Raw genomic sequence first — 20,075 nt, forward strand, 5'->3', positions numbered from 1 at the left:
ACAGGCATCTGATTTCAAAATGCCTGGTGGACCAGGGGATGGTGTAACCTCTTGCCAGTGTTCATTCTTCCTAACACTGATGGTCTTCCTGCCATGGTCATCGTGCCAACGCAGAACGGTGGAGACACCCTTCGCCAGCCACAGCATTCACCCATCTGCCTGCCAGGGAACATACTAACAAGCAGAACTCAAAAGCTTGTGCCATCCCCAACCTTGTGCCATCCCCAGATTTTTGCCTGTGGTTCAGTAGATTTCAGGTCAGACCTGAAACAGGCACAAGGACTGTTCTAGCAAACTCTTTGTGTGGACAGTCCAGTGTCTCCTGGGAGGGAATGGGAAAGAGGTGCACTCTAGCATTCAGCTCTCTTCTGGGCACTAAGGAAGGTGGGTTTTAGCTCATTGAGCTCTTCTGGTGGTTGGTTCCCATCTCATCCAGAGGAAGGATAATAAAGGTAACTGCAGGGAAAACCTCTAGTGCTTCACCTGGGACTCAGCAAAGGCTGTTTCCCAGGTTGCAGTGCCATCTCCTCTGTCAGCATCAACAGCTGCGGGAGGGAAAAATGCAGCTGGCCTTCTGCCTCCGGCTCATTCGCAGGCTATTGAAACATTAATTCATCTTCGCACCATAGAGGATGGGGAAAAAAAGCGGGTTGGTTCAACCTGCAATTAGCATGTGATGCAGCTTGAGTGATGGCAGGGTATTCCTTGGGGAGCAGAAGACCCAGTGGGAATTTGGGAGGAGGTGGTGGAGGAATGGGTTCATGTTTGCTGCTGAGAGGCAGCAGTTTTAGGGAAGCACGACCAGGGCTGTTCCCAAGGGACCCTTCCAGGCAGTGTGAGCATCCAGCTTGTGCAGAAGCAGGGGGCTGCCTAGGCCCTGCTGGGAGGTGGGATGGATGACCCCTAGGTGAGGTGACAGGTAAGCAGTAATGTGCTCAGCATCACTCCTTGGCCAGGTGGGGCAGGGCTTGCCCGGGGAATGGAGAAACTATGCAATCTCCAGCATCTCTATCCCCACTTTAACAGTGTGGTGGCCTCATTTTTGGATGGATCCTTCAATGGCAACCACTTCCTTGCTCTGGGCTAAACCCTGTCGAGTGGCTACATGATCCAGTGTTAGAAGTTAAAGCCACCTCTGTCATTATCACGCTTTGTGCGATGGTTGCATCGTCACTAAGCCAGACACAATCGCGTACAGAGTGCATGCTCTTTGAGCCCCTGAAGAGCTGCCACGGGAGGAAAAAAACCGTCACAGCCCAAAACTGCTTTCCTCCCTCTAGCAGGCACCATGTGTACGACAGCAGAGGTTGCATGGTAACGGCAGCAGGAAGGCGCCAGCTCTGGCTTCCCCGCTCCCCGGACGGCACCGAGAGCAAGGTACGTATCAGCGGCAAAATCAGACTTTGAAACTCCCTGAACTTTCCCTTCTGCTTAGCGGGGGGCAACACGTAACCGTTTTAAAGCCGTCCTTTGTAGGCGGCAGCTGGTTGTGCTTAGTTGAGCTGTTGTGTGAGCCAGGGGGACGGGAACAGGGTGTTTGTAGGAAGAAAAAAACTCGGGGAGATGCTGAGATTTTGGGGATGAGGGAGGAAGGGAGGCAAGTCACTATGTTGCCTAGAGCCTCTCGGCACTTCAAAACCTTTCTTTGCTCTGTCTCGTGAAAATCTGAATGAGCTTTTACTGGGGCTAAAAGTACTGGGAAACAAAAGGGAGACAGGGAGTTGCCGGCAGCCGGAGGAGGAAGCGAGCCGAGTGATGACGAACGCCTTCCAGCCCTGGCCAAGCGCTGGCACCCTTGCCCCGCCGCGGGATGTGCGAGAGAGCCGCTGGTCACTGGGGTCGGGGGAAAATCTAGGGAGGGGACAGTCAACGGCAGCGGCAGAAGTCTGGCGCGCCCATCCTCCATCGCTGTCACGGCTTCGTTCCAAACAGCTTAGAGAGAGGCCTTTGTGCCAGCGAGGTTCAGCTCGTCTGCTCGGCAACATGTTGCGCTAACGAGGGAGACAGAGTGAAAAGATGCGTCATGGATAGGACCGGTGACAGGGATGGAGAGCGGGGACATTCCAGGCCCTCCAAGCTGTGCCCCTGTGCACAAGCTGTCTGGCAAGGTGGAAGGCAGGGACACCACAGAGGAATGGATGTTTTTGTTGTTCCCAGTTCAAACAGTTCCCGGTTTCGATCTCCCTGGGGAAGTACAAGGCGGGGTCCTGTTTCCCCCGGCCAAGACCCTGCCATGGTGCCTCTCCTCTGGGTGATGGATCCCCATTGTCCTCCAGGTCCCAGCATGGAGCACAGGTTGCCCTCCGAGCCAGCTGGGACACCACCTCACTTTTACTCTCATCCTTTGTGCATCCCCTAATTATAGGGATTTCTCCTGCTCCTGTTCTCCTGTCGTGTATCCCAGTGCTCCTGCTCCAGGTGGGGGTGGGGAGATTGGGGTGGATGGGAAACAGGGGCAATAGGGGATGGGAGTAGAAGGAAAGGGAGGAAAAGAGAAGGAAAATAGGTAAGTTGGTGAGAAGAGGAAGAAGAGAAGAAATGGGGTAAGAGGAGGGATAGCGGAAAAAGGAGGACAGAATTGTGGAAAAGGAACAAAAGAGGGAAAGGGAAAAGAAGGGAGAAGGAGGAAAAGAAAGAGAGAAGTAGGGAGAATGCAGGAAAAGGGGGAAGGAAGGGAGGAAGGAAGGGAGGGAGGGAGAAGATGGGGGAAAAGAGGGGGGAAAGGGAAGAAAAAGAGGGAAGGGGGAAGCACAGGAAAGAGAAGAAAGTGAAAGGTGAGAAGGGAAAAAGGAAAAAGAAGGATGTGAGAAAAACAGGAAAAAAAGAGGGAAGGAAGGAGACATGAAGGAAAAATATAAAGGGGGGGAAAGAAAGGAGGGAAAAGGGGAAAAGAAGTGGGGAAAAGAGAGGGAGAGAGAAGCAGGCAGAAGTCAGGAAAAAATTAAGAAAGGGAAACACAAAAAAGGAAAAAGAGAGGAGAAACGGGAAAAAAAGCAGAGACAGAGGAAAAGGGCGTAAAAGGGAAAAAAGGAAAAAAAGGAAAAAAAGGGGGAGGGAGAAGGGACAAATCCCGCCCCTCCCCGCTGCGCTACCAGGCGGAGCCGGGAGGAGCCGGCGGCAGCTGCGCGGTGGCGGCGCGGCGGTAGGAGCTGGGGGGGCACGGCAGGGGGGGCTGGGCCGGAGGGACGGAGGGAGGGAGGGAGGAAGGGAGCGAAGGAAGGAAGCGAAGGAAGGAAGGAAGGAAGGTTGCTGGAGTTAAGCGCTGCCCGCGGTGCGGGAGCTGTCGGGAGCTGCGGGCACAGGGGCGGGTGCCCGCGGCGGAGGGGCCGGGCAGGGGCAGCAGCGATGGCGGGGGTGCCCGCGGGGCAGCGCCGGGCCGGGGCTCGGGACCCCGGAACGGGATCCCCCCTCGGCTCGCAGGGAGGTGGCAGAGCTCGAGGGGGTCGGGGGAGAACCTTTTGTCGATCCGGGTTTAGGGGAAAACCAGGCAAGTGCCGGGGAGGGCTCTGAGTGTCCCCTGGCGTGTCGCCGCGGGCGGGGGTTGCTCCGACCCGCATCACCCCGTGACACGTGGGCTGTGGTGCCATCCCACGGAGGCCCTGGGCCGGCATTCCCGGCAGCGCCCGCGTTGGGAAGGGCAGAGGCCGAGCACGTCCATGAGCTCGTGACCCCGCTGGCGCCGTGTCCCGGGTCCCGCCGTGATTCCCGAGCGCAGCCCCGCGGTCGGACGCGTCTCCTCCTCACGTGGGTGAGGGGCTTGTTGCGGACGAGACCTGACGTGAGCCCTGATGCCGAGCTCGCCTCCGAGAAAAGCGAGTTTGGCATACCCGCGATGCTGTGGCAGCAGGGGGTGACTGGGAGGGAAAGCGGTGGTTAACTGCAGTTCGCATTCCGATGTGATAGCTCAGGGGATTATTTCTTTTACAGACTCCCTGTAGTTTGAGTCATGTTGGCCAAACCGGGGGACCAAGGCTGCATTTTGTCACCTACTGCAGCGTAGCTTCTAATCCCATCCACTGCAAACTAAGCCTGGAGCTCAGCTACTGGCCTTGTCGTGGTTTTTGTGCACATTTATCTGGAGCTGCCCTGCAAGGGGCAGTGTTTACATCAGTTCAGAAATGCAGGTTGACTGCAGAGCAAAAAAAAATTCCTGCTTACCGGCTTCTGGTACTTGACTTGTCCCACCAGAGCAACCTTTGAAACCTTGGAATCAAGTCATGAAGGAACGCTTTTCCCATCCACCGAGGTTTCACTTCTCACATACAGACACATGACTCACACGATTTTTAATTTGAGCCCAGGCAGTTCTCATGTTCATTTTTCTCACTGACCCTAATTCTCTCAAAAATATCCCAGTTTTAATTATAGCTTGAGGTAGCTGGTAGAGCTTGGCATCTGTGTGGCTCAGCAGTGCAGTAGTAACACCAGTGCCTCTGAAAAGCTCGTTCTGGTTAAGCTCCCTTGGAGAGGGAAGGGAAGCTTTCTAGTTTCACACAAGCAGCTTTCAGATAACCGGCTGTTTCCATATCTCTCCAGGATTCCTATTTCCCTCGTGGAGAACGGCCTTGACGAGTCCCAAACAATACCATTCCAACTCTGCTGGCTTATAGTGGTGCTTGCAGCAGACTAGTGTTGGAAAAATATTATCTGTCTCCTTTGCACAATGTGACTCATAGCTGAGAGCTGAGGGGGTTGGAGAATGTTGTTGCTTCTCAGTCAATTAGAAAAAAAGGTGGTTTTGTTTTGTTTTAATTTTCAGGTCTTATCTCAACTGTCAAAATGGAGCTTGACATCCAGTGTGAGGAGATGAGCCCATCTAGATGGGCTGAACTTCTGACTACAATGAAATCCTGCAAAACCATCAGGTAGTAACCAGTTGTGTATCATCTCTTCTGAGTAAGAACTGTTGGAATTCTCTCCCATGCTCTTCACCTTCAGAACTGTTTGACACAGGACTTAGAAACTGATCAGCAACAGTATTGATTCTACCTATTTTTATCCAGAAAGTTAAATTAATTTAAAGTTTTTCAACAACAGATAAACATCGTTTGGTATGAAGCAATGTTGCCCTGATTCTGTGGTTTGCCATAGAGCTCAGCTAGGTGATGTGATTATCTAATATTTGACCACCATTTTGGTTATTCTGCTTTTCTCCCTCAAGAGAGGGAAGGCATCACCCTGTGCTCATTAGGTTGCACATTCTTTGGGCTGCAGCTTAGATGCTGTCTTAACTTTTGCTTAATAGTCACACACAAGCCACCTGCCATCGGCTTTTAATTCTTCACTTGACCTTCAGAAGTACCAACCTTCTTTGTTGAGCAGACAGCATGAGGGAACCCTCTCCTGGGGTGTAAAGTGTAGGACAGGGCCCAGAAGAGTTGCTTCTGCAGTCTTTCGCCTCTGCTGGTTGGGAATCCACACCCCACAGGCTGGTATCATCCTGCTCAGGCTGGAGAGGATGGGCCACATCATGGCAGCAATGCCTCGGGGGACATCAGCCAGGCTGAAGGTGGCTTGCTTTTGTTTTGTAAAAGAGCTTTTGCAGGCAAGCTTCATGGGCCTGGCCTTGACTTCCCAAGGCCTGCCCTAGATGGCAGAAGGCAGTGGGATGGTTGTCTCCTGGGCAGAGGCTGGGCTGCTCCAGATGTAGTGGATGAGAGTGGCTGCAGCATGGACTGTTCATCAGTATTGAACACAGTCTCATTGGGAATCAAGTCTTCTTGCCAGAGGGGCAGAAGGAGAAACCTAGTGGACCCTCAGTTTTCATACTGTTGTCTAAGAAAAGTGACCAGGCAACTTGGCAATCCTGACTGTGGCTGGGGCTGTAGGATTCTTCACAACATTTTCCTTTTCCCCCATGTCTTTTCTGCCTCCCTCTATGTCTCTCTGCCTGTCCTGGGCTCCTGATCCTTTCCTTGGCTCTCCTTTCAGTTCAGTTAACCCACATCAATTTAGCAACAACGAGAAAAATGCCGATGTCCAGTGGGAGAAGCTGCTGCCATACTGCAAACTCACTGTGTGCTGAGATTCACGGTGGAGGGAGATGGTGCAAACCAGCATGACTCACCTACAGGAGACCAAACTGCTTGTGGGTGTCTCTGGGGCTGGCTGAAGATCCAGCTTGGCTGTTCTCAGTGCAGAACCAGTCTGACAGCCTGTGAGCTGCCTCTGGTTAGATGTGGCCTCAGATGGCAGGCAGTTTGCCACTATGACTGTTTAAATGAAGGTGCATCTTACAGCTGAAGGGGAATGATTTGTGCCCTCTGTGCAGCACAGAGGAAGAGTGAGGCTTGGGGAACTGCCACCCAGCCCTTCCTGTACTGCAGCCCTGCAGAGAGCACATCTTGTTTTGGGCCATGCAACGCTCAACAGGTCACACACGTACTTATGGAGGCATCCCAGGAACTGCAGAGGACTAAATTGCCCACTTTGCTTTAAAAGGGAATGCTCCAGCAAGGGAGAACAGAGCAGCTCTGGGGACTAAAATGCTTCTTCTCTCTGTGTCTTTCAGGTTGGATGACTGCAATCTCTCCAGCAGTAACTGTGAGGATCTCTCTTCCATCATCAATACAAATCCATCCCTCACAGAGCTGAAGCTGAACAACAATGAACTGGGAGATGCAGGTGTTGAATACCTGTGTAAAGGGTTGCTGATGCCAAGCTGTAGCCTACAGAAGTTATGGTAAAGCCCCATTTTGTCTTGCTCTAACATGCTGTCATGAATGAGTGTTTTAAGGTCACTTGAATCACTGGCAAAGGTATTGGCAAAAGCAAGTTTAATATAAAAGTGAAAGCACAACAAAGTTCACTGGCAAGGTTCGCTCTACTACTTACTAGATGGTTAAAGCACAAAGAGAAAAAGCAAACAAAAAGCTAAAATAAATCTAAAACCAATGTCAACCCAAAAATTATCTTCATGGAGGCTGGGGTGGGAGGAAGGATAATGGTATGGATAAAAAGGAATAAAGAAGACTTTCCTATTGAGTCTCAAGGTTCAGAGTAAACACCCTTGCTAACCTGAGCCCCAAACTTGACCAACAGTTTAGGCCTAAAGGTTTTAACATCACTTAAACTTAACAGCGTTTAAGCGATAGTTTAAATTAAACAATTTAACAAAGTATTCATTTAGAATTTACTATAGCACAACAGTTAAATCAGGCCTAACCTACAAATCTAAAGTACTTAAGAATCTAGCAGAACAACAGTCATAGTACATTTACTGTAGCATATTGACACCTGCACACACACAGACCTAAATAAGTAAGTACAAGGTGCTTGCATCTTCTCAGCGGGTGAAGGATTGAGCCTTGAGGCGGGGGGGGTGTGTGTCAGCACAGGGTCCATCGTTGTCATTTGGCAATCCTCTGAGTATAGCCAACTTCAGAGTTTGCCAACTGACTCTGAGAGGCCCCATTCTGGTTGCAGCCCACTGTGGTTCAGGAGAGCTCAAAGGGTCTTGCTTTGGACTGCTGTTTATAAGGTCATGAGAGAGTGGACTTTAGTCGTAATAATTTTTCATCCTGGTCGGTAATTTTCTTTGAAACTTTGATAAGGAAAACATTATTCCACTTGGGTTATTATTCAGGCAAGAAAAATAAGTTTCTAAGGCTGTTCATTAAAAAAACAGGAGCTCATTAGACAGCGTCCTGGGAACAGACAGTGGGCTTTTTTGTAAGTTCAAGGGGACCTTAGCCCAGGTGCTGTTTGTCAAGGCCGAGGTCCAAGGGAAGGGAGGGAATGCACCACTACATGTGCTTGCAGGTAGCTACAGGTGAAATCATGAGGCAAACTAGTATGTGGTGGTAGTAAGAGCCGTGAGGATTCATTTTAGCCATTACCATGGTCAGATGGCTGGAAAACCCCAGCAGTTTGTATGTAAGTGGTATATTTATTGGAATAGTCCAGATCATCAGCCTCTCTTCATTTTCCAGCACAGAGGGAAGGACAGGTAGGGTTTTCCCAGCCACGCAAAGGCTTTCTGGGGACTTTCTTTAGAAGAGGTGCTAGATCTTTCTGCAGTCTAGGCAGCTGAATTATCTTTTTAGGCCAGCTTAAACAGAAGGATGACCACAAAGGGCCCCCACTCTGCCATTAGCACATACTTGACATTGTCACAAATGCATTTTTCAAAGGGCTCTTCTGCCAGTATTAAGCATGGTATTCAACATGTGGTCTGGTTTGCTTTCTCCTTTCTCTGGGAGCCAAGCAAAAGGGTGTTCTTATGAGCCTTGGTCTTTCAAGAGCTGTCAGCCTTTCTGCATTCTACCAGACTGGCTCAGTCTCAAGCCTTGTCTTCTCAGCCAGGCAGAGCCAGCTTGGTCCGGGACAGCATGTTTTGTAGAGGCACCCCACCACATTATAGCATTAGTGGGCTTCCATCAGCAGCCCCGGTGCAGGAGCTTTAGTCAGAGCCAATGGCTGCTGCCCCTGCTCCTCAGAAGCCCTCAAAGAGATGGTTTCTCTGTCCAGCATCTCTTCTTCATGATACTGGAGTCCTCCAGCTTGTGAAGAGGGTCTAGGACACTACCTTGTAAAAATCATTTGCCTTTTAAACCAGATATGCCTGCTTCAAAGTCTCTGTGTCCCCTGCAATGAGGACTCACAGAAAAATAGAGGGAAGGTTGACTGTGAAGCTAATCAAATTGCAACTCTGATGAGCCTTCAAGAAATAACTGTGTACTGGAAGACTTAAGTAATTTTTCAGAGAGTTTGTCCTAGGCTTCACACTTCTCCAGATGCTCAAGTAACAGCCTGGATTAGGCTTTCTCAGTTCTGTAGAAATATAATTGTCCGTTTTTGGGGTTCTAGTGAGGTGCCTTAGGAAATAAAAGAGCAAACAAACCCAAGTCAAACTTAGTACCTCCATTCATGACCTCTCTCCATTGCCACAAAGTCCTGTCCGATAACTATGTAAACATCCCATAGCAATACCAGCACAGTTCCTGTGCTACTTCTCCAAGCCTGAGTGCTGAAGGATCAACTTCGTAGACCCTTCTTAGAGTATACCAATAAACATCTAAATGATATCCATGGATTTAAGCCAAGTAGGATGAAATTTTAACTTCTAGCTACTCTGGGTCATATTTCTAGAGGGGGCAAGAAATCATAAGATGCCGCTGCTTTATCTCTGGGATCAGCCTCACGATAATTAAAACAGTTCTATAAAGCAGTTGTGGTGCTACTTCATGTAGGGTGGATCCTTATTTATTCTGCTGGAGGTGCTGTATGAGCAATTATGCTGAAGGAAGCATGGGAGCTATTATTCATGGTACAGATATAATACTAACTGAGAGAATATTTTAACATCTGTAAAACAGCAGCACTAACCAGGATATATCGTTTCCTAGAGGGTTAGTGCCATGGTGTCCTTTCCAAGCTCAAACCTTGGCAGATACACCTCGCTGAGAAGAGCCTCTTTAATTCTGGGGGTGCATTTCCCTCACCCTGGTTGCCTCTCTCCTTCAGGCTGCAAAACTGCAATCTGACAAGTGCCAGCTGTGAGACCCTGCGATCTGTCCTCAGTGCACAGCCATCCCTGACAGAGCTGCACGTGGGTGACAACAGACTGGGAACTGCTGGAGTGAAGGTGCTGTGTCAAGGGATGATGAACCCCAGCTGTAAGCTGCAGAAGCTGCAGTAAGTAGTCACTGGGATTTTTTGGTCATCAGACAGGTCATGCCCTTGAGAGAAGCAGGAGTTTTGTTCCCAGATGTGGATTTTTTCTTGTTTTACCTGAAATTGTGTCACACTTATTCACACCGGTGGGTCTCATGGGTTTGTAAGACTTGGGTGTCTGTTCCCATAGGCTTTGTTCAGGCCTCCTGGCAGTGGAGCTGTAAATGCAGGACCTCTTAGACGTCCAGGGGACATCAGATTCTGCTGCCCTTGGTCTTCGTTTTATGACTGAGCGGGACCTTGGTCTATTTGCAGCCCCCATCTCGTGCTGGGAAGGCCTGATGGTGAGGCTGTGAGATGGTGTTGCAGTGTAGAGCTCAGCCATGTGCTCCAGGGCAGGCTGTGCAGTGGTTTAATGGAGGATTAGTGTAAAAATGGGTGGGTAATTAGTCTTGCTAGGGTCCCCTAGGATCTGGTTTAAGAATTAATGCTTCCTGCAATGAGCAGAGAGATGCTGTTAAAAACTCCTATAGTTATCTCTGTGTTTATGCGTTGCCTGGTCTCAACTCATGTTGGCATCTTTTCTGCCCTGGCTAACACACACTTTGCCCACAGCTGATTCTTGCAGGTCGTGAGACGTGGTAAAGACAGTTGGGTTTTTTTGCCTGGATTTCTTTTCTTCTTGCAGGCTGGAGTATTGTGAACTCACAGCTGATATTGTGGAAGCTCTCAATGCCGCTCTGCAAAGCAAGCCCACCCTGAAGGAACTCAGCCTGAGCAACAACACTCTGGGAGATACAGCTGTAAAGCAACTGTGCCGGGGACTGGTGGAGGCAAGCTGCAACCTAGAGTTACTACAGTAAGGAAGAGCTGGACATCTCTAATTTCAACCAGTCCTGCCGCTAGTCATACCATCCATAAGACAGTAAAAATTATTGCCAGGAATACTTGAAATTTAGGCCAGATTTTCTGCAGGCTCGGATTTATGTAACAGGAGGCTATACACAAATGAGTGTACAGCTTTTAGTTTTGGAAATTTTGGTACCACAGGTTTCACCAGCACTTACAAGGGGGGACTGCTCGCCAGTGTCTCAGAGCAGAGGAACAAGTACCCTCAGTGGCTCCAGTTCTTAACTTTGAATTACTAGCCAGCTGAGCATACTTATTAGAGCCCTTTTTGGCTACAAAACAGAGGTGCTGGACTTGGCCTTGTATCTGGGGTAAAGCCCTTGAAGGGCTTTAGGGTGGAAGGATGATTCATTTTATATTGCCCCTGTGGTTCAGCAGGGGTTGGCTCAGTGGAGACTCACTGTATAATACAGCCAAAAGTTCCTCTTAAAACGGATAATCAATATAAAGTGGGAGTTTGGCAAGAATGATCCTTGCTTTAATGGTTATGAATGGGTAGGTCAGAGTAAAAGTGCCCTGCAGCCTCATGAAATGCAGGAGCAGTGTGTTGCCTCACCCAGAGCCCATCTAGGACACCTGTATCATCTCTGAGCCTTGTAGGATCTAGCAGTCCCCAGCTGGGCTGCACTGGTTTGCAGCAAGGAAGCAGCACATAGACCCTTCTCAGTCTGAACTGGGCGTGTTGGAGTGTATCTAATACAGCAGGTCTGGAGCAGCAACTCCAACTGTGCTTTTTCATGCAGCCTGGAGAACTGTGGCATAACCAGCGACAGCTGTCGGGATATTAGCACTGTTCTCAGTAACAAGTCATCACTGATGGATCTCTCTGTGGGGGATAACAAGATTGGAGACTCCGGGCTGGCTCTGCTTTGCCAAGGACTGATGCATCCTAACTGCAAAATCCAGAAGCTGTGGTAAGTGTGGGAAGAGGTTTCTTAAATCCCTTGTGCAGCCCCCAGGCTTTCAAGGTTGTGCTGCTGGTTCGCTCCTAAGTGGAAAGCGTCTCAGTTACCCCCTTGCCCCAGTGAAAAAAGAATGTCTCAGCTGCAGATTAGTTCCTTCTCAAAACTGGTGGAGGACACCATGAGCAAGCAGAGCCACACTGAAATCACTTGGATCACATTCTGGGAAGAGTGCAGATGGAAGTTTGCGGTGGCATTGTCTTGGTTTCCTGTTATCTGTCTGCTAGAATTGCATGTTCCTTTTTTGTGCATGTGTGTTAAAAACAGAGCTTTTGCTGCAACAGCTGGAAAGTAAGGGGAAAGCTGTGTGATACGATGCATGAGTGGGTTTTGTAAAGGATAGAAGAAAATGAGATGATGTAACCAGAAATTCAGAATACTGAAATGGGATTCTGTTTTCTGATCTAAGTCATTCTTGGGAGAAAATAATGTGTTTTTTCTTCCCTGCAGGTTATGGGACTGTGATCTCACAAGTGCTAGCTGTAAAGATCTCTCCAGACTCATCAGTACAAAAGAGACCCTCACAGAGATCAGTCTAATAGACAACAACCTGAGAGACTCAGGGATGGAAATGCTGTGTCAGGCGCTCAAGGATCCCAAATCTAAACTTCAGGAGCTATGGTGAGCTGCTGTCAAGTTTCACGTATCCACTGCCTTCTTTGAAGGCTTCACTGAAGAAAGATGTAAGTGAAGTAGTGCCCACCAGATTGATGCTCAGTTGCAATGGTTGTATAAACAACTTGTGCTGGTTGTTAATGAAAGGATTTATGGAGTTAAAGAGGGTTTTTATAGACTTACAAACTTAAAAGGTATTTATATTTCTAAACTCGTAGACACTTTGAAGATCTGCCCCATAGTCCTGTTAATAGGAGACCAAACATCACTTGTAGAGCTTCTAATGTATTTTGTCGTGCAACAAATGTCAGCTGAGAGACTTTTGAAATTTGAAAGGCCTCATGTAATAGCAAATTGAGTGCTGTGATCAGATATCTCAGGTTCTCCACTGGATCTAATCTCTCTCACTGATCAACCAAAAGAAAGCTGTAGTGACATAAACAGTTCTCAGCATCCTATCCTGTTGACTGTGTTACCCTTTAGTCTGGGACAGTCTGGTGGCCGGGAGAGGAAATTTGTTCTTTCACTTAGAAACTGAACAAGCAACACTTGAACTTTTCTACTTTGCAAATTCAGCTCCTGCCCCAGTTGGGTTCTTGCCCTACACTGAAGGCTTGGAAGTCAACCTCAGGAGTGCATGGTGGAGCCAAGAGTGACTGTTAGAGCAGTGTGCTTAATTTTTGATTGTCCCTGTGCTTGATGGGCAGATGCCTTTCGTAGGTGCATGTTCTGAGACAGACATCCCACGTATAAGAGTGGGAGAGGTGCTGCTTAGAAAGAACGGAGCAGATGGGGGTTGAGGGGAGTACAGTGATTGTGGGAAAACTCTGGTTCCTCTGTTCCCACTGCCTGGGCTCCTGTTAGGCAAATGTAGAGAAGCGAACGGTGCCTGATACTCTGTAGATCTCCCACCTAGATCTCATGTCACTTTTGCGTTGCAGGGTTAGGGAGTGCGGCCTCACAACTGCTTGCTGCAAGGTTGTCAGCTCTGCTCTCAGCACCAACAAGCACTTGAAAGTACTGCACATGGGTGAGAACAAGTTGGGAGATGCAGGTGTTGAACTCCTCTGTGAAGGGCTGCTGCACCCCAACTGCAACATCCAGTCCTTATGGTAAGGTGCACCCTCAGAAGTCATCTTCTCTCTTGCTGCGTTACCCTTCCAAGACTGTGCAGAGAGAGAGAGACAGCAATAGGTGTTAGTGTGGTATTTTTTTGTTTTGTTCATTATGAAACAATTCACACCACAAACTGATGTTTAAGTAGTCCAGGAGCAAGTCAGTGGAAGCCACGCCTTCTTCTATGTATTCTGTCACTCATGACCTCGAAAGTACAGGCTGGCACCTGTGTGACAGTGCATTCGTAGCTGTCCACAGGTGCTGTCCCAGGTGCAGAACTGAAAGTTCACAGCACAGTGTACCTGGGACAAAGAGTGGGGAGGCTGGAGTGATCTTGCTTTGTTGTGGGAGCCATGCACTGTAGAGCTTTTGGTGCCCTTCTCCAAACTCACGTGCAGGGCCTCTGTCAGGGACACTGAGATGGAGAAACTGCTGGTCGAGATGTGGTGTGCTTATTCTCATGCCTGCCAGTCTCAGTGCAAAGCCGGCCTGGATTCACCTGTTGCCCCTTATTCCCATAGTCCCTATGGGTGCAAATACAAGTAGTGATCCAGCCTCACTGGTAGGAGTAGGAGGCCATCTGGAGCATCACCTCCAGCCCTGTGGTGGGATTCACCTTCTCCACCTGCCTGTCCCTTCCCAGGTGGGCACTGAGCTCTGGACTGTGTGATGCTCAGGGCACCTCAGTGCTTTCTCCATGCCTCTGGACAGAAGCCGGAGCTGTGCTCCGATGCCTGAGTCTTACAGTGAGTGAGTTGAGCCAATGGGTTGTGGGAGGCATAAGTAAGACTGGAAGTGTCTTCCAGAAAGATATGTTTGCTGACCAGTTAAAGCTTCTCAACTGAGAGGTCTCAATTGTCCTTTTTAGAGAGATTGTTGCAAGTCTCAAATAGTACCACATAGTACTAAAGTTTAGAGATGATTTATTATCACTTTAAACCAAAAAGATGATGCATGGTGTTGAAGTTGGGAATATCTTCTATGGGTTCTTTCTACCCCTGTAGCCACACATTGTTAAGCTTTAGGGAGGACTTCTAGGTGTTCAGCAGTCACCATGAGGGTGGCTGTCTCTGTGCTGAGACCACGGGCCAGCCCCTGCTGGTATCTCAGAGCTGTCAGCTTCACAGAGATTGCTGCTCTGTGCTAGGATGTCTGTGTCTGCTTCTGAGGGTGGGCTGGTGGTCCCTGGAGCCATGGCTCACTGCAGTGTCCTCTCCCTGCTCTCCCTGCAGGCTGGGTAACTGCGATCTGACGGCAGCCTGCTGTGCCACCCTCGCCACCGTCATGACCACCAAGCAGTGCCTTACCGAGCTGGACCTGAGCTACAACCCTCTGGAAGACGAAGGCATCAGGAAGATCTGTGAAGCCTTGAGGAATCCCAGCTGCAACGTGCAGCAGTTAATGTGAGAGATGTTTGTGGCCCTATTGTGTTCCCTCTGGGAGGTGGTAAACTCAGAGAGCTGGGAGGTTGTGGGGAGGGGGCTGCAAGCACCGGCTCTCTGGGAATTGCACCTGAGGGCAACTGGTGACCGGAGGGGATTCAAATGTCGTCTGCATGTCCAAGTGACATGACCACAGTGCCTTGATCTGCTTTGGTCCACAGGGCCAAAGAACGAGGAGAAGGTGATGCTGGTGAGGGAGTAATAAGGCTCTGGATTGTAAAACATGTTTTTGGCTGTTGGGCCGGACTCAAACCTAGATGGGGCCCTTCCTGTTATACAGTCTTCCCATACTGGCCATCTGTGCATCGTTCTCTTTCTTTAGCAGGAGGATGCTCACTAAACTTTGCTTGCCTTTTTGTTTTGGTGTAGTTTGTATGACATTTTGTGGAGTGCTGAAGTGGATGATGAACTGAGAGCCTTGGAAGACTCCAAGCCTGAAGTGAAGATCATTTCATGAGTGGTGACTGCCTGCAAAACAACGTCAAAGCAACATCCTCTTCTTAATCTGAACTTTCCATACGTGAAGCTAATTAACTTAATAGAGAATTTTCTTGTACCAAAACCATTTTTGGATTCCCTGAGTGGGTGTCTGGGGAGCTGATTGATCTCCTGTGCATCTCTGGATGTACTAACTCTGAGGCTCATGAAAGCTGCAGCATCACTATCCTTGAAATAAACAATTACTGTCTTATAGAAGTGGGTCTCTAGCCTTTAGGAGCTCTTTAATCCTATAATCCCTTCTAATGAATTAGTTGGGCTTTAAAGAGGGCTCCTTTCCCAAGGCAAGAGAACTACCCACTGTATTGTTACTGCATGTTGCTTTTGATAGGTCGCTGGGGAAGGCTCTCAAAAAAACGAAATGTTTTTTAATCTAAAATGGAGTTCTCCCCTGTCTTTCTCTGAAAGAGTTATTGGAAAAGCAGTGGTGGCCAAGGCCCTAGAGAAGAAAAGAATTGAGCAGCTGTTCAGCTGTGTAATGTCAAAACTGGTGTCCTTTGAAAAGTGATTTTCCTACAAAAGATGCTGTATGCATTCCTGCCAGAATGGGAAATTATTAAACGATTGATGTGTTTGCTCTGGCAAAGAGTGGTTCTACAGGAACTTTATACTTAATTTTTCTACTTATAAAAATAAAATATATCTGTATATTTCTCCTTTAAGACCAATCTCATCTCTTCTGAATTACAAGCTTGTTTTACTTGCTTGGTTTTGGTAACTCTTTAACTGAAATATGTCAGAGATCTTAGTCAAGGCCTCAGGTAGACAACAAGCCTAGAAGACATTCCAGTTTTCAGGGAATTGACTGGCTTTACATGCCCAGTCAGAGTTTTAATAAACCCTGTTCCAAGGGTAAATGCATCTGTTGCATGCCTAAAACACAAAAGAATCAACACAGCTTTAAAAATGTAGAAGGAGAACCTGGCATTGCCCTGGGGTGGCCTTGCAGGAAGAATGCCAAAAAAATCCCATTCCCCAATATCTCTTTCTGGAGTGGTCACTTGGTGTTTCAGTCACTTGCAAGTCCTGCATGGGCTCCCAGGTTCATAGAATGTGCTGAGTTAGAAGGGACCCATCAGGATCATCGAGTCCAGCTCTTGGCCCTGTGCAGGATACCCCAAGCATGACACCATGTGCCTGAGAGCACCCTCTGGGCTTTGGCTTCTGATACTCACCTGTTGATCATGTAGAGGCTGTGACTGGCTTTTTTTTGACCTAAAATACTTGAGCATTGTTTCTACAATAGCCTTCACAAACCTCAAATGGTGCCTGTGAAACAGTTTAATTGTGTCTTCAGGCAGGTGTGAAGGATAGGATTTGTCTTTTCCTCGAGGCATGTCTCTTGATGCTGCCCAAAATGCTAAAAAAACACTCCTTTCTGCTTTGGTCTTCCTCATCAATAAAAACTTACCCATTCTAAGGAGCTCATTAATAGGCTTTTCAGTTCATGGTCTCTCCTGGACTTGGCATGCACAGGATTCATTTCAAGCTGGGGGAGAATATAGGGCTGCAGAGAGGAAAAAGAAAAGTAGGTGGAGCCAGGAAAATTAAGCATCTGCTTGGATGTAAAGACAACTCTCTAAAAAGACACAGCAAACATTAGAAACAGATTTCTGAGAGTACTTGGTATGGTGGATAGAAAAGGATGTCTGAGGGGGAGGCAGAGGTGCTCCTGGGCTGCTCTCAAAGCAGTTTGTGGTCTGGCAGATTGAAGGTGAGGTGGTTTGCAGGCAAATCCTCCCTTGGCCCCATCTAGGGTGCAGGATGGGCTAAGGACTGCATCATCCAAAGTCAAACCCTAGCTAAACTACCCCACAGCCAGCACTCGTGATTTGCAGGACACACTCCCTGCAGTGTCCCCTGTGCTGGCTACCCAGGGGGGGCACTCCACCCTCACACTGCAGCACAGGGCACCATTGTGCTGCTGTCCTCTGCAGCAAGGCCTGGAAAGTGCCTCCTTCCTCCACTGCAGGCAGAGGAGCACTGGGAAGGGTCTGCTGCCATGGCCCCTCTGCAGGCTTTCAGTCTCCGACACTGTGCTCCAACCTGGGTATAAACCCCACGCCTGGCGTGGGTCCCAGAGTGGTTCTGCATTTCCTCCAAGAACACAGAATTTGGAAAGGTCTCTGCAGCACATGCCACGTGTCCAGCTGCCGGCTTCATCAAGAAAAACCACAGGAGCCATATTTTGCCACCTCCTGAGCTTGGAGCATCTCAGGCCAGGCCAGCCCAGCAGACCTCTGCAGGTCCCCCCAGGATGGGGGGTAAAAAGCAGGTATAAATCCCAGGATCCAGGAGCAAGCCACTGTAGCAAGAGACATTTGCACTCATAAAAAAGACTGAAGCAAGGATTTCTACTCCTAAAAACTCATTTGTTTTTATTCATCTATTAGTTGGTCCAACTCACTGCCCTGGCAAACTTTGTCACGTCAGTGAACTCGGGAGAGTTGAAAGATAGAGAAATTTGCTGCTTCTGCATTTTAGACGTGTGGGTTGTCACCATTTTAAGCTAAAAGTAGCAGTCAGTAATTGAGTCACAAACCTTTCACATGGACTAGACAGGAGGCTGGCAGGCAAAGCCTTGCTCATACCGAGACAACAGCTGGAGCACTTGCAGCTTCTGGGACATTGCAGTCACATTCTGGTTCTCAGTTAGGGCAAATGGCTGGATCCCCGTTGTACAGTGTTTTGTAAATACTGACTTTCTACTAGCAAGGGCTGAGTTTCACCTAGTGTAATGAAGCTTGAAGACAGAATTATACAGCCAAAATAGAAGATTAAGAAATACAAGTATGACTTCCAGTTTAAGCAAATACTAGAACCTTAAAAAAAAACCCCAGAGATCTTAAATCCAGAGAAAACAGATCTGCATTTTAGATCTCAGTAACAGCAACAGCGGTTTAGAGTCTGGTAAAACTTCCATTTTCTGCTAGTAGTTTAGGATTCTAAAAAGAATTTAATTTTTCACTCATCACAGCATATGATCACAAGCAGGGAGGTCACAGTGTTCCAGTTAATGTTGCCAGAGTAGTTAAGCAAACACTGCTTACAAACAGTTTATACCCCAAGCAAACCTCCTACTTGCTTTGGAAGATCTTCAAATCACAGCTGCCCTGGCATCCCTGACAACTCTCTTGCTGCCTGGGCTTTTTGGGAAGGAGCTCCAGCGCAGCAAGGCTCCAGGCACCAGCTTCAAATGACAGTGATGCTAACAGCAATTTCAGTGCTCCAGTTGAATCTGAAAGGGGAAATCAAGCCAGCTGTGTTTGAAGAGTTAACCACACACAGCTCCTCACTTTGAAAGCAACACTTGCCATCTGATTCATTCCCAAGCCTCTACTAAAACAGCCTGAAAGGGAGTTACTTCTTGCCTGAATTCCCCTTTTGCACAGAAAACAATGATTTTCAATTATAATTTCCAACACATCTTCTCCTTTCTGTGTGCTTATTTCCTCAGTCACCCCTTCCTCCCCAGCACCTCCTTTTCATTTCATCTCTTCTACTAATGGGGAAAACATATGAAAAAAAAAAAGAAAAGAACAAAGAAACCTGAAAAACCAAACCCCACTAAGGGGGAAAGTCCCTCATAAGGTAAGAAGAGTTTTGATCTACTTTACCTATTCCCCTCCTCACAGCTGAGCACGGACATCTTGCATTTCTCTTCCTGGGGTACAGCGTCACAGCCCTCTCCTTCCTCACGTCTCCCACTTGTCTGACACTCACACCACAAACACTGGCCCGTCAAGTGCACTCCCAGGTTGGCAAGGACTTACAAATTGACAGCTTGATGAATGTGTGAGGTAAATCTTGCATCTCTCAGCTAAAGCCAGCTGCATCCACCACGAGATGAAATGCAGCCCCCAGCAGGAGGAAGAAAGTGGGCTGGGTCAGATGACTGCACGGATGATAAGCCTTTCCAAGCTAGAGGGCAAATTGGAGACACATGGGATGCAGAACCATGTAGCTGGGGGGATGGAAACTTTAACTGGCCAATATTCTGTCAAAGCCTATCTGGTTTGCAATTAGAGGCAGGTATGCAGTGGGAGAGGTGAATTGTTGGCAGTTCCTCAAGCCCTTGAAGATGTTCCAGCAGACACTCAGAAAGTCCCAAGACAGGCTGTGCTGCCGTCAGGCTGGCACACTGCAGCCCATAATATCCTCAGAGGGAAATAAGGTAGCAGCACAGCTGTCATTTGCACAGGTACCCTACAAGCAACTCATGCAAATCCTCCAGTGGTGCTCACTGTTTCCTACCTCCCTGGTAATTATCACATCCTGAGAACCACAGTGTGCCATCGGGACAGTGAATAGACTCAGTGTACCCTGCACTGCCAGCACTTCCCAACCCAATGTCTTTATGCCCCAGGTATTGCTTTTACCTTGTTCCACACTTCACTTTTATGCTTAGTTCAGACCCTAATCACGCTTTGCAGATGATTAAAGCACCTCTGTTTCTGAATACAGAAGTACTCTGCAGGCCCTATTGTAGTTGTCTGGGAAACGCTGCCTGCCTCCGTGACTTGTAGGTGCAGCTTAGCTAATTGAGCTCCTGGTAGCTGGGTTACATGTGTCAGCTCATCTCTCCTATGCAGTAACCTCAAACCAAGTCGTGAGGCTGCACTTGGAGATAATTAGAATACAAAGCACCAAAGAGTTTTCTCCATGGCACTTCCCACAAAAAGGGAAAATAAGACTCTTTTATTTCTCTCTGACTGCAGTGGGGAGCTGCTGCTTTCTTCTCCCAGGGGCTCTCTTCCCAGCTCTGTGCCACAGGATGCAAAGCAAATATAGATTAGACATGCTACGTGGCATGCAGCCATGTCTGCTAACTACAGCAGGATCAAAGATAGCTATAATCCCAACAAGGTGGGTTAGATTCAGCTAATGAATTCTCTGGGGAAGAAATCTGGCCAGATTT

The 20,075-nt window shown here is 48.4% G+C and overlaps 1 protein-coding gene across 2 annotated transcripts; it reads left to right on the forward strand.

Annotated features, from left to right (window-relative positions):
• The first annotated feature begins 1,118 nt into the window (after nucleotides 1-1,118).
• RNH1 (ribonuclease/angiogenin inhibitor 1) lies at nucleotides 1,119-15,819 on the forward strand. Of its 2 annotated transcripts, none has more exons than XM_032691611.1 (10): nucleotides 1,119-1,377; nucleotides 4,760-4,865; nucleotides 6,512-6,682; nucleotides 9,466-9,636; nucleotides 10,304-10,474; nucleotides 11,268-11,438; nucleotides 11,937-12,107; nucleotides 13,043-13,213; nucleotides 14,450-14,620; nucleotides 15,029-15,819. In XM_032691611.1, the coding sequence occupies exons 2-10, from the start codon at nucleotides 4,780-4,782 to the stop codon at nucleotides 15,114-15,116; spliced, it is 1,371 nt and encodes a 456-aa protein (XP_032547502.1). In that variant the 5' UTR covers nucleotides 1,119-1,377; nucleotides 4,760-4,779; the 3' UTR covers nucleotides 15,117-15,819. The 2 variants fall into 2 exon arrangements, with proteins under 2 accessions (XP_032547502.1, XP_032547501.1); XM_032691610.1 differs by lacking the exon at nucleotides 1,119-1,377 and adding an exon at nucleotides 3,084-3,142.
• The last annotated feature ends 4,256 nt before the right edge of the window (nucleotides 15,820-20,075 follow it).

This window comes from Chiroxiphia lanceolata, chromosome 6, assembly GCF_009829145.1.
Source record: "Chiroxiphia lanceolata isolate bChiLan1 chromosome 6, bChiLan1.pri, whole genome shotgun sequence".
Lineage (NCBI taxonomy): Eukaryota > Metazoa > Chordata > Aves > Passeriformes > Pipridae > Chiroxiphia > Chiroxiphia lanceolata.

Bases quoted from the DNA above. Each gene is read 5' to 3' on its own strand.
- RNH1 (XM_032691611.1), top strand. From the start codon at position 4,780: ATGGAGCTTGACATCCAGTGTGAGGAGATGAGCCCATCTAGATGGGCT. The intron at 10,475-11,267 runs GTAAGGAAGAGC...TTTTTCATGCAG, and splicing joins TGCAACCTAGAGTTACTACA to CCTGGAGAACTGTGGCATAA. The intron at 14,621-15,028 runs GTGAGAGATGTT...GTTTTGGTGTAG, and splicing joins TGCAACGTGCAGCAGTTAAT to TTTGTATGACATTTTGTGGA.